We start from the raw sequence: 12865 nt of genomic DNA on the forward strand, positions 1-12865 counted from the left end.
GGCGAGGATGACGATTTTGTCGGCAATGGTTTCTATTAAATGTTTCGTCATTATCAAAATCCTCAAATTGCTATTTACAGTAGTGTAGATCATGTAATTATTGAACTCTAGTTGTGTTCAAGAAAAGAAAGGCATCTTTTTTATTTCTTATTAGATTTTCCCACTTTCCCATCTTTTGCTGTTGTACCATATAGAAACCAAAGATCACAGGTGTAAGATCTGCAGAAAAATGGACGGCTGCTAGGTGATGAACCACCATGCACGCAGAGGATTGAAGTGTTTGCAAGAACAAGAAAGGCTCAATCTGGTATGCACGAGTCAAACTGTTAAATGTGGGCACGAAGATGGGTAGAGGTTGATTCATAATGTCGTGTCTCAGTCATGGCGGCCTCAGATAGGACTGGTCAGGCAAATGAGCTCAAGTGAGCCATAGCCCCGAGCCACTCGAGCACTACATTGGAATGGTCAACATTAAACAGTCTTGTTTTAAATTCACGAATTTGAGGTCAGGAGTCAAGGTGTTATGGAGCTAGTCTTTGCATATTCGAGAGTAAGTCTCTTTTTTTGTTCTTCACAGACAATTTTTCCAGGTTCGAATCCAAAACTAACAAGCAGAGTGGCGAATAAAACTAGTTATGCCCAGTGAGATCAGAACCCTAAACCAAAGAAAAAGAGTGATGATGGTGAAAAGACAAGATGTGAGAAGGCACGTGGAGATGAGGAGGCAGCCAATAATGCAATTAAATTCAGACTTGGCTTGATGATTCCCGTTTTGTCCTATAAATACAACGGAAGGACCAAAACCCCCTTCGCTCATCGTTTTCCTTGCAGCCCCCTCTAGTCATTCTGCTTTCTTCACTTCTTACGTGCAGCAGGGCTAAGTGCCCAATACAAGAAGAAGATGGCCAAATCCTTGAATTTATCACCATCACCTTTAACACCCACCCTTTCTCTCTCTTCTTCTTCTAAATACTCTACCCTCCTCAAAACCCCAACTACCCTTTCCTTCCCTTTATCTCGCCACCACTCCCACTCTCACTCTCTAACCGTAAGATCCTCCTCCTCCTCTGCTACAACCACCGCTACCCCAACTTCCACCACCTCTTCCAACCATTTCCGAGTAGACATACTATCAGAATCCCTACCTTACATCCAGAAATTCAGGGGCAAAACCGTTGTCGTCAAATATGGTGGCGCTGCCATGAAACAACCTGAACTCAAAGCCTGTGTTGTGAGCGACCTTGTCCTCCTCTCCTGTGTTGGTCTCCGCCCTGTTTTAGTCCATGGTGGCGGCCCAGAAATCAACCACTGGCTAAAACTCCTCAACATTGAGCCTCTCTTCCATGAGGGTCTCCGCGTTACTGATGCCAAGACCATGGAGATTGTGTCTATGGTATTGGTTGGAAAGGTCAATAAAGACCTTGTTTCTTTGATCAATAAGGCTGGTGCCACCGCGGTTGGCCTTTCTGGCATGGATGGCCGCCTTCTTATGGCCAAACCAACTCCTAACTCTGCTAAACTGGGGTTTGTTGGAGAGGTTGCACGCGTAGACCCCACTATTTTGCAGCCTCTTGTTAATAACGGGCATATACCAGTGATCGCGTCTGTGGCGGCGGATGAGTTGGGTCATTCTTATAACATCAATGCTGACACTGTGGCAGGGGAGGTGGCTGCGGCATTGGGGGCGGAGAAGCTGATATTGCTGACTGATGTGGCGGGGATACTTGAAAACAAAGATGATCCAGGGAGTTTGGTGAGGGAGATTGATATAAAGGGGGTGAAGAAATTGATTGAAGAGAAGAAAGTGGGAGGTGGGATGATACCAAAAGTGAATTGTTGTGTGGCGTCACTTGGTCAAGGTGTTAGAACTGCTAGTATTATTGATGGAAGAGTACAACATTCTTTGCTTCATGAGATTATGTCTGAAGAAGGCATTGGTACTATGATTACTGGCTAACCCACTGTTCTGTTTTTGGTTGTTTGTCTGTTTGATTGTGGAAGAATAATGACTCAATGCTAAAGCTCTGTACTTATCAAGTGAAGTTTTTCTTTGATGTTTGTTGTTTTTGCTTGATGGGTTTCTATTAAATTTATTTCTTTGCTTGTCAATGGTAATTGATTGATTTGATGACTCAAGCAATTAGTGATCTTGAGTTGTGTTTGATTAACTGGATGACTTGCTGGTGTTCTTGCTCATTTCTGTAAATTCTAACCAATTGCTCCATCGACTTTGAAGGCGTTCAAAAGACACCTGTTTGATGTTGAGCCTGATGCTTAAATGACTGAGTCAGTGCCTCCGAGATCTGATCACCTACATGACCGGATCCGGACATGCCTTAGGTCAACATTGAACCGGAGACCCCGTTCCGGTGCTCTCTACAGTAATTTAGTTAGCGAATTGCGATTATCAACAATTGTTCCAGACAGCCATTACTCCTTATTCTTTGGTTCCAAAAAGGGATAAGAATATGTGAGTTATTGACAACTCTGGGTTCATATCATATGGTATCGTTTTTATGATTTAGAGCATTGGATTCGGAGCGTGTAAAAAGATTGGTTTGAGGTTTAGCAGTGAACTAAAAACTCTGTGGTGCATGTTAAAAGATTTGTTGCTAATGGCAGAATCATTGTGTGTGAATAGACGAGGAGTAACTGCACTGCAGAGTATCAGAAAATAGCCGTCTAGTTCCGGTCATTTTTCATCTCACTTCTGGAATTAGATTCTGTGGTCAAGTGGAATTAAGCTTAAATAGCAGTGATATCTATTCGTCTAACAATTAGTACTGCTTGGTTGCCCCAATATTTTGACCAAATCAACGTAAAAAATCTACTCCTTTCGCCCACAGGATTTTCCTTTAAAGACTGGTTATTTCCTTTGCATACTCCAAAGGTGCATTTCTATTGGCTTGAACCTCTGCTGGTTTTGGCAGCCTCTCGCCGGATCAACTATGGAAATATTTGTAATACCATATGGATCCTGGAGACTTCACTCAGCACAGGGAGACAAGCATTTGGGATCAACTATGCTGCCTGCACTGCTGTCATGTTCTGGAAGGGAAGCAAACCAGTTATGAGCTCCCAACGCTATACACATCCACCTCTTGTGTATAGGGCCCATGCTGAATCATCTCTCTGTACAAATGGGCAAGTCAAACACATAAGAGAATAATTACGAACACAATCTGCTGTAGAAATTGACAGAAGTTAGCAGATTTATGAAAACATCAATTCGAAAAAACTCGTGTACTTGACAGTTGAAAGCGCTTGCAGGTTCCCAAATAATCTTTCTGTTGTTACAAGCAATGACCCATCTACCGGGACTTGCAAGTATAGGATCATGATTCAAGGTTAAACGGTCGCCTCTGTTGTTGAAGGTTTTCAATGTCTAGTTTGGTACCGTTTATGTCTTCGTGTCTCTTTCAGCGTTTTTTGTGACTTTTAGGAATTGATTGTATTGGATTGTTACTTGTATTTCCTTGATTGGTATGTCTAGACGAAGCTAATTTGAGCATTTCACTTTTAAGTCTTGAAGCATACCTACTAAACAAGAAAACTCAACATGATCAAATTTAGCTGCCCATTTTTTATTCAAGTCGAAGCGCACTATTTTCCACCTGCATTAGTGGACTTCTAATTGCAGATGAAAAGAAAACGTTTAATACATGTTCATTGATTTCATCAAACAACTGGAACACAACAGGATCGTAACAGCTGGTTGGTCTCATGCTGCTGGTCGAAACAGTCATGCATCCAGACCAGAATGATGAAGATAGCCTGCAAATGCCTCCCAAACACTGAATCAACTCCTCCATGAATCACAAGCCCTCTCTGTTTATAAAAATGAAAGATGTCACCTCTGAAAATCAATTTTACATATTCCTATCATTCGTAAATTAAAAGGAAGGCATAGCAAGATTGTCAATCAAACAGCCACCCCCTGTAAAAGACCATAGAAATGGTATATAAGTGAGGGGAAAAAAAACATTTGCGAGGGATGGCTTGGAGAGAGCATGTCTCGTCACAGCAAGATTAGATTCATTAATCTCGTTTTTCTATGCCGTTAGAGTTTGAGACCTGGACAAACAAGACGGTAATGGGTTAAAACCTATTAAAAATCGGCTAAATCGACGCCCTTTGTTAATGCAAACTGTAACCACAACAGAAGACAGAAAAAATGGATGAAAAAAGGGCTATGGAGTAGTAATGACAATGCATCCATGCAAATCTCAGTGAGAAGATGCAGAATTTGGGAACACATATAGTTTGCTAGGGATATGGGTTTCTTGTAATGCGTAAGCTGTCATTGTTAAGAGTAACATTTAATCTATTTTGTCAACGTATTAAGAAAATGAATTGAAAACAGAAACAGAGGATGCAACAGAGTGTAAATAAGATGGAACAAAGCAGAACCAAACTAAAAGAGGGGAAAATGATGCTAGTGACGCATGCATCCCAGCAACATGGGAGGATTCGTTGATCAAAGTGAGAGATAACAGATCATCGTTAGCGAGTTTCATCTCTAGGTAAAATGAGGTTGATAGACTGCCTCATTCAATGTAGAGGGAGCTGATTAAATAAAGAAATATTCATGTTATTTAAGAAGCAAATAACCATCATACAATGAACGTTTTGGGGAGTCAATAGAGCTACTGGAAGTTTGATTGAACATCTATACATACATATATGTGTGTGTGTGTGTCTGGAAAAAAAAAAATGGAGGAGTGCTAGCTTGAACACCAAGACTAAAAAAAAGAAGAAAAGAAATTCTTATGATTACATTTATATTTATATATGTTGTTGCAAAAAAGGAAAAAAAAGCTCACTAAAAAAACCCATGAAAATGCTAGATTTTGATAGTTTTTCTCTCTAAAAATCTAATTGAACTGAACCAAAACTAAATGAGTTTGAACTAATTTCTGGTTAGTTTTGATTATTTATGAAAGGTTTCCGTTTAGTTGGATTTTTCTAATAAAAAACCACCTTATGGATGAATCACTGCTACCACCTTAATAAATCATCGCCAGTGCAAAATCAACCCTCTTTCCCGGCAACGTCTTCTTCTCCAATGTGCCCGGCCCTCTGCTCTCTATTTTTCTTTTGTCTGTCTACTATTCCCATCCTTGTTCGGGCTTTTTTTTTTTTTTTGAATAATCCCCACTAGAACCGCCATTTTAATTGCAACTGACATGAGAGTCGCGCCACTTTCCCTCCAACATCTTCTCCTTCAATATATAATGCCCTCTTCTCTCTGTGTGTTTTTTTTTTTTAATTCTTAATTTACCACTGTTTTCTTTGGCCCATCACAAGCCAGATCATGCGAGGGCATCACATGATCATGCATCCAGCTAATACACATATAAAAGGGAAATCTAGGGGATGATAAAACAAATGAAAGAAGAAGAAGAAGAAGAAAACAAGTGCATGCAAGGGCTTAAATTCTCCATCACCAATGGTGGAGTGCTAGCCTGAACACTAAGATGGCAAGGAGAAACTTATTTGTATGGAATGCATGATGAGAAGTGAAGATCCGATGGCAAGCCAAACCGAAACTTGTAAAGCAAAGCCTAATCCAACCCTTTTCATGTCTAATTAGCCTTTAATATACTTCCCACCCAAATAAAATCTCAATGTGTTCATGCATCAAGCACAATACAATAATAATAATAATAATAATAATAATAATAAAAACATGACACAAATGCTCGATGCTTATAAATAAGGTAACAATAATTAAAGTAATAATATTATTATATGTAATCATTTAATAAGCAGTCTAATAGTAAAAATTTGGACTAAGATGTTTATTTTTCTTTTGATTTTAAGTTTGATTCTTATAATTGCTAATATAATAGTTACCGAATATTTACATAGTCATTAACTTTAGAGGTCATGAGATTAGTTAAAGATTAGTTAAGCTTTACACAAACTGACCCGAACAACAATATTAATAAATAATAATAATAATAATATTGTTATATGTTTGTGGTGTCGTGACAAATATCCACCTCGATTGGTATCATCAAAAATGAAATTAGTGTTATTGTTTTGTATTTTGATTACTAAAAACCTTAATTAGTTATATAGTCTAGATAACATGATTGATTATGTAAAAAAAAAAAAACACCTCTTAACTATTATAAAGCCCAAAATATATAAAATAGAAAAAAACTGTTATTTCATTTACTATTTGAAATACATCATACGTATAAATTTAAAATCTCAAATATTAAAAAGAAATAAAATAAAATTTTGGTGTTTTTTTAGATGTAAATCAAATTCTAATAACTTTAATAAATTAGTTATCAAATCCAACACAAGAAAGATTTTTTTATATTATTTTTAAATAATAAAATTACAAAAACTAGTTTATTTATTATTTAAAAATATCTTACATGTAAATTATAATTTTAAATATCAAATATAGAGGGGTAAAAAACAATTGCAAAATTGTCAAATATATATATATATATTTATTTATATATATATATTTATATCTGACAGAATTCTTGAAAGTCAAAGATGACCTGACCTCGAGGCTCTACATGTGCTTAGTTTGCTTAGTTTAGCCACGCGGGCAGGGCTTCTTAACTGAGCCATATACATAAAATTTATGTTCTTAAAGATTTTTAATATATTTTTCCTTAATTATATATAAAATATTTTTACTTTGTCTAAATGTTTTTTTAATAAAAAATTTACCTTTAATGAATTGTTGTTCAGGAAATGTTGCTTGCAGTTTATAAGACTCCGTTTAATCCTCGGCTAAGCAAGGTTTTTTTTTTTTAAATAAAACTTAATTTAAAAAAGCACAAAATTTTTAAGTTTGACCTGATTAATTAATTTTAATAGCAATATATTCCCCAAGACTCATACAGCGCCGGAACTATCCTAGCAAATTATATATATATATATATATATATATATAATAGAGGATCCCCCGCGTCAAGGGAAATACTGAAAAGTAACGATGGAGTCTGCTACCTCTTCTAAGCGGCAACGAGTTGGTAATGGTATTGACTGAAATCTTCCTAATTGCTAGTTATAGATTTAGATTCGGTCGGTAATGGTGTTGAATATAATTTTTATTTTGTTTTTTTAATAAAACAGTACAACGTGCGGCGAGGGATACAGAGGACGAGGAGGAAGAGAAGATGTTTGATGTACGGAGCGTGAACAAAGATGTGGATGTTGATTCAAAAATAGCTGCTCTCAAGGTTTCTCTGTCTGTTGTGTGCCTCTTGTCCCGCACAGGTATCAATGAATGAATGATAATCTAATGAATGCTCTTACAAATATTTAACTACTACAGAGGAGTTGTTTTTGTTTTTGTTTGTGATTGATAACAATAATTAACAAAATTAATTAATTAATTCAGGTGGTAAGAATTTGTGTAGATGCTCGGGGACGGTCGTAGAATGTGAGTGCAAACAAGAGATTGGTGGTGGGGGTGGCGGCGGTGAATTTGTTGCTACCATCCTCACTTCTGCTAACCTTCTCAGATTTCCTGCTTATTCTAGATATACTTTTTTGGCCCCTGACATCACCGTAATTCCTATCTTCACCAGCTAATTTAATTTTTTGTTAATTTGGTATACCGGGGCTGGCCTGGACTATCTTTTTTCAGAAGGCATCAATTCATATAAATTTATTAGTATACAATACATTCAGGTTGAGGTTTATTTATCAAAGGGCAAGCCATTGAAGGGACAAGTTCTTGGGTATGATTTCCACTACAACCTTGCCATCATTCAAATCACAACCGACTATCCTCTTCCTACAGCAATTCTCACAGACATAGATGTTTCGATGCCTCTAACTCCTACACCTCTGCTCACTGATTCAAAACCATTTGGCCTTCGTCCTCATACGGTAGATTCAAGTTTGTTTAAGCTCCGTGGCGGTGACAAGGTAATAGCCTTGGCCCGAACTCATACCTGCCATTGTCTTCTAGTTGAATCTGGCACGTTAAGGTATGCAAAATCAAACTTGGACTTTAGTAGTTTTTTTTGTTGGCACCAATTTTCTGTAATGCGTTTTGTGCGTACCCATAACTTCTAATTACGCTTTCAAAATCATTACCTTTAAATATCTCTAAAATAAAATTTATGGCTTCTACATACGCTTTTACTGACTTTCCTTCCTTTTTTTCCCCTAGTGTGGCAGCACTTGGATATCTAGCAATGAACGAACTTTTTTTTTTCTTTTCTTGTTATTTACACTTAGCTTCTTTCCTTTCCTTGTCTCATCCCAGTATCTATAAGAGCAGCGGGCTTCATTGTCAAGAGCTCCTCTACACTTCTTGCAAGACAACTCATGTAATCCCATCATAATGTCAATCTATTTTTAATGTTAGTTATTCTTGGCACGCCTTGGTTTTTGTTGTGAAATTGCAATACTCATTCTCGCGCATTGCGCTGCGAGGATTTACTGTTGGTAGATTAAACACTTGGCCCAAGTGTTAAATCAGATATGGGTTTGATGCATAATTGAGAGGCATGAATAATTGCACGCAAACACTATTGGAGGAAACGGGTGCAATGAAGTGAGATTTCGAATACAAATTTCCTTTTTTCTCAGGGATTTTTTGTCATTTTGTTAAACTTCTCCTAGTGTTTTGGTTGAAGTAAATGTCAAGGCATAAACACAACCTTCTGACATTTATCACTTTCCCTAAGCATGCCTTCAAAGTGTCAAAACTCACAAATTTATCATTGCGCTGCCCTTTTCTTGAATCAATTCCTCAACTGAAGATCTTGATGCCCCATGCTGCGTGCAATATACAATAAACATGGCTTTTATACTAGTTGTGCTAATCCCACCAAAAAACAAGAAGCTCACACACTTCTACTCGTAAAAATTAATAAAACTTGGCTTTTATACTAGTTGTGATAATCCCACCAGAAAAACAAGAAGCTCACACACTTTATTGGTTCGGTGTGAATTGCCTATTCCAATAAACAAGAGACTCTAAACAAAATCATTGATCTCAACATAAAAGGATTTTCCAAAATCTTCTCTATAAGAAAGAACTTCACTACCATAAAAAAGAAGACAAAAGCTATAATCGGTGGCTTGTTACTTCTTACAAGTAAAAGAAGTGAGGGGTAGAGATTTGAGGGTGAGTGGAAGTATTTTCCGTGCCAGTAGGATAATTATGTTGGATTATGTCTTAAAACCCTCTTTTCTTCTTCTTCTTCTTCTTCTTTTTTGTGTGCGCGTGTGCTGTAAAATTAGTATATTAATTTATTTTGCAAGCTGTATTTGTTATGCAAGAATCCTTGACACTAATGCTGCTTTTATGCTAGGTTTATATTGGCGGGCCTCTTATAAATTGTGATGGAGAGGTCATTGGGATTGTTTTTCATTATGATGGCTATGCTGCTTTTTTGCCCATCAACATAGCTTCTAGATGCATGCAGCTTTTAAAGAGAGACAGGTATGGTTCACATGATTGTTTTGAGTACATGACAGTTTATAGATTGTCCATGATACTCTGACTTGGGTTTGTAAAACATCGAGCTCGTAAAGGTGGTTCAGGTTTCTTTAATTTTAAGTGTTCCTTTATTTTTATTTGCTATTTATTTCGGATGTAGAACAGAAAGGAGAAGGGAAATGGTAATAGAAGAGAGGAGTTATGGGTAGAGATGGAGAAGAAGAAGAGAAAAGGGGGCAAAAATAAATTATACAGATGCACCAAAGAAACCCTAGATTTTAAAAATAAATAAAATTAAATAATAAAACTAGTTATCAATGTCTTTCCTTCATAATAGAAAAGTAATGAAAATCCCTAACATGTCCTCTATCAATTTCATTCTACATGCAATTGGGTCTAAGCATGGTTTTGCAACTATTTAGATTGGCGGGGTGTATCTAATACTTTTCTATTGCTGCACAGGGGAGTCTGTCATCCTTGGTTGGGGATGACCCTGACCAATTCTTACGCTGCCAAGGCATCTGTTTTGGAGGAAATAATCCAAAAGTTCCCTCATATCAGCAATGGAATTATAGTTAAAGACGTATGATCTTGCATCTTTTTTCCCTCTCTTTTTTCTTCCAAATGCTCTCTAGTTGCTTCATTTGTGGTCTGGATGCCATGAAAGATGCTCATGCGTTGCTTAGTCACGTAGGAGGTATGCATTCTTTTGTTCCCCAATGTCCCTTCATTTCTATGATGCTGATGAAGCAAATAATAGCTGTTTTGAGAAATATTTCTGCAACAGCTTCTAAACAATATAATTTGGGGTTCTCATAGGTTGCCAATCTACTGGCTCTAGTTGCGTGGTAACTTGCGCTTGTATTGGTTAGTGTTTCATGGAGAGTTTGGTTTAAAGGACATATTGATATATTTTTTTTTTTTATTTACGTGGGGTGCCCGGGCTAACTTACGCGTACCACGACTAATTTCCACAGCGCACTGAACATCCTGCAAGCCCAGTGAGCAGGTAAGGCACCGCAGGGGTGACAGACATGTATGGTAAGGTTCGAACCCAGGTGCGGAGGAAGGGGACAATCCTCTCCCATCACTAAACCAGAACCTCACTTGCGGACATATTGATATCTTGAGTAGCTTGTTGGTGAGTGTCTTAAGCGCACCTTGTGGATACATAAATATTGATTGTTTGATTTAAAGGATATATTAAAGCCAGTACCTAACTAATTAAATTACATCTCTCAAGATTAATAAAAACACACTAAATCTTAAACTATGTTGTTGGTGAGTATCTTAAGCGCCCCTTGTGGCCTTAGCTCATCATAACTGTATTTAAGTATTATCAATGAGTAACGATTGCAGTTTTAGGTGATGTGTAATACGTGGTAACTGGTTTTGAATGATAGATATATGCTTCAGTTTGTGATTGCTTGTTTTATCAACCTTTTTAATTTTGTTTTTTTTGTTAGGTAATGAAAGGGTCTCCTGCAGCACATGCTGGAATAGTCTCCAAAGACATTATAGTGGAATGTGATGGAGAAGTTGTTAGATGTTCCTTAGAGGTATTTAATCGCATTTATTTATGCTATCTCACGCAGGACTTTATTGTCGTCGCGTAGGTATGCTCGAAACCCACATTTACATGCATGTGGGCTAACAGCCCCATATTTTTATGGACGTGGGCTGTCATGGCAGCTATATTTACACAGCCCATTTTACAGCCTTACAAGGCTGGCCATAACAGCCCCATGTGTTACTTAATTCCCACAACATACTCCTAGAAGTCTAGCCAAATACTCTTTAATTCCTATGTTTGCCAACATTTTAGATCAAACAACACACACACTCTCATTTCCAAACAATTACACTTATTTTATCAAATACTCGGAGAGTATTCTTAAATAATCCTTTTACATGAACTTTGACAATATTCTCACCTCCAGAATATACTTATTCATAACTCAAATCTCATAGAAACTCTTTATATATATATATATATATAGAAAGAATAACAATATAACAATACAAGACACTTCAGTGTGTAATTCTTTGAATATGTTCTTTATTAAAGAGCAAAGTGCCCTTGTCATCTATTGGGATACCTAATAAGTGCAGCCAAACTTTAATCCAAGTGGTTAAAAGGTTTTGGTTTCCTATGGTGCCTTAATACTTAAGTGCCATTAAAAAGTTGGAGAAATCGCACCACATAATAATTTCCACAGCTTCTTAGAGATTGTCAGTAGTTTATCTGTTTCTTTTATAGTTATTATTCTTTACAAGTGATTTTTAGAATTCTGTCTATTGATTTGATCTTTACATCATGATTTCAGTTTTGTAGAATGGTGTGGAATAGGGCTAGCCAATCCGTGGAAGTGGTTGTGATGAGACCAAGTTCCAGCAAGCATGTGAAGCTGACTATGGTTGCTGATGAGTTAAAACCTGCTAGTTATAACTGGCAAGTCCTTTTTCATTTGTTTGTATGTTGGTTTTCGTATAGAAATGCAAGGTGGCACTAAAATAGAGAGTTTATTAATTGGTTTATCTTAGGTGTCATGATGTTTTTGGGTAGGCTTGTCCCTATATATATATATTCCGAAACAATTGATTTTCTACATGTTGATTTTTAAAAATATAATTAGGTAAACATTAACTCACTGGATGATTGCATATTTGTATGAGCTTTCTACAAGTTTCTCTCATATGTTTATTCCTTGCTGTCTTGGGTTTTGTGAGCCTTTTGTATTCCATTTGTGCTTCATTATCATCTAATCCAATTTGGTGCTTTCAGTTGGCCAGTTCCCGCAGATAAAGAGTATGCTGCAGTTATATGGAAGTCAATTGACTTAGCAGCACAAAGAAGTACCACGTGGCTTGATACTTAATGTGTTGGATTGTTTCTCTGCAAGTATCACAGGGCGGGGCGCTGCTCCATCATATGTTTATTACTTTAGAAGGAGAAACTATCTGGTTTACTTGCTAAAATATGTGTTTATTGTTTTTTACACAACTCAAGCAAAAAAAGCAAAGTACATTTTTAATGATTTAAGTGTGGTAATACGAGGTGTTTTGTGATTTTATGTCTAGGACAAGATGAATGTTTTGTTATGTTTTCACTATAAACAACCAGAAAACACCTTAAATTTGGTGATGTTTTGTTATTGTGAAGATTATTGAAGTAGATCACAGATGGTTGCTTCTTAAACTAATTAGAAAACATGATGTAAATATTAAACTTGTTTGCGAGTGCAGGTTGCCTACTTTGTAAATTCACGGCCAGACAGAAACAAGTGAATTCATGATGGCGATGATGGCTAGACTATATTGTCGTAACCGAGAAAGTAGAGGCTTTTCCTAATATTTTTCAGACCAGTATAATTGAAAACTAGCATGTTACTTAATATGTGCAGATAAAATTTGTACAACTTAAACTTCAAT

At 36.8% G+C, this 12865-nt stretch overlaps 2 protein-coding genes across 3 annotated transcripts; both read left to right on the forward strand.

Moving 5' to 3' along the window:
* Positions 1–269: 269 nt before the first annotated feature.
* Positions 270–2106, forward strand: LOC105109845 (acetylglutamate kinase, chloroplastic-like). The gene has a single exon (XM_011004689.1). The coding sequence runs from the start codon at positions 902–904 to the stop codon at positions 1955–1957; it is 1056 nt and encodes a 351-aa protein (XP_011002991.1). The 5' UTR covers positions 270–901; the 3' UTR covers positions 1958–2106.
* Positions 2107–6946: 4840 nt separating this feature from the next.
* LOC105109846 (putative protease Do-like 14) lies at positions 6947–12158 on the forward strand. Of its 2 annotated transcripts, none has more exons than XM_011004691.1 (9): positions 6947–7004; positions 7108–7251; positions 7376–7545; positions 7669–7970; positions 8252–8315; positions 9306–9436; positions 9896–10016; positions 10900–10992; positions 11761–12158. In XM_011004691.1, the coding sequence occupies exons 1-9, from the start codon at positions 6968–6970 to the stop codon at positions 11944–11946; spliced, it is 1248 nt and encodes a 415-aa protein (XP_011002993.1). In that variant the 5' UTR covers positions 6947–6967; the 3' UTR covers positions 11947–12158. The 2 variants fall into 2 exon arrangements, with proteins under 2 accessions (XP_011002993.1, XP_011002992.1); XM_011004690.1 differs by having other exon boundaries at positions 6952–7010.
* The last annotated feature ends 707 nt before the right edge of the window (positions 12159–12865 follow it).

The sequence above is a fragment of the Populus euphratica genome, unplaced genomic scaffold, assembly GCF_000495115.2.
Source record: "Populus euphratica unplaced genomic scaffold, PopEup_1.0 scaffold278.1, whole genome shotgun sequence".
In the NCBI taxonomy this organism is placed as follows: domain Eukaryota; kingdom Viridiplantae; phylum Streptophyta; class Magnoliopsida; order Malpighiales; family Salicaceae; genus Populus; species Populus euphratica.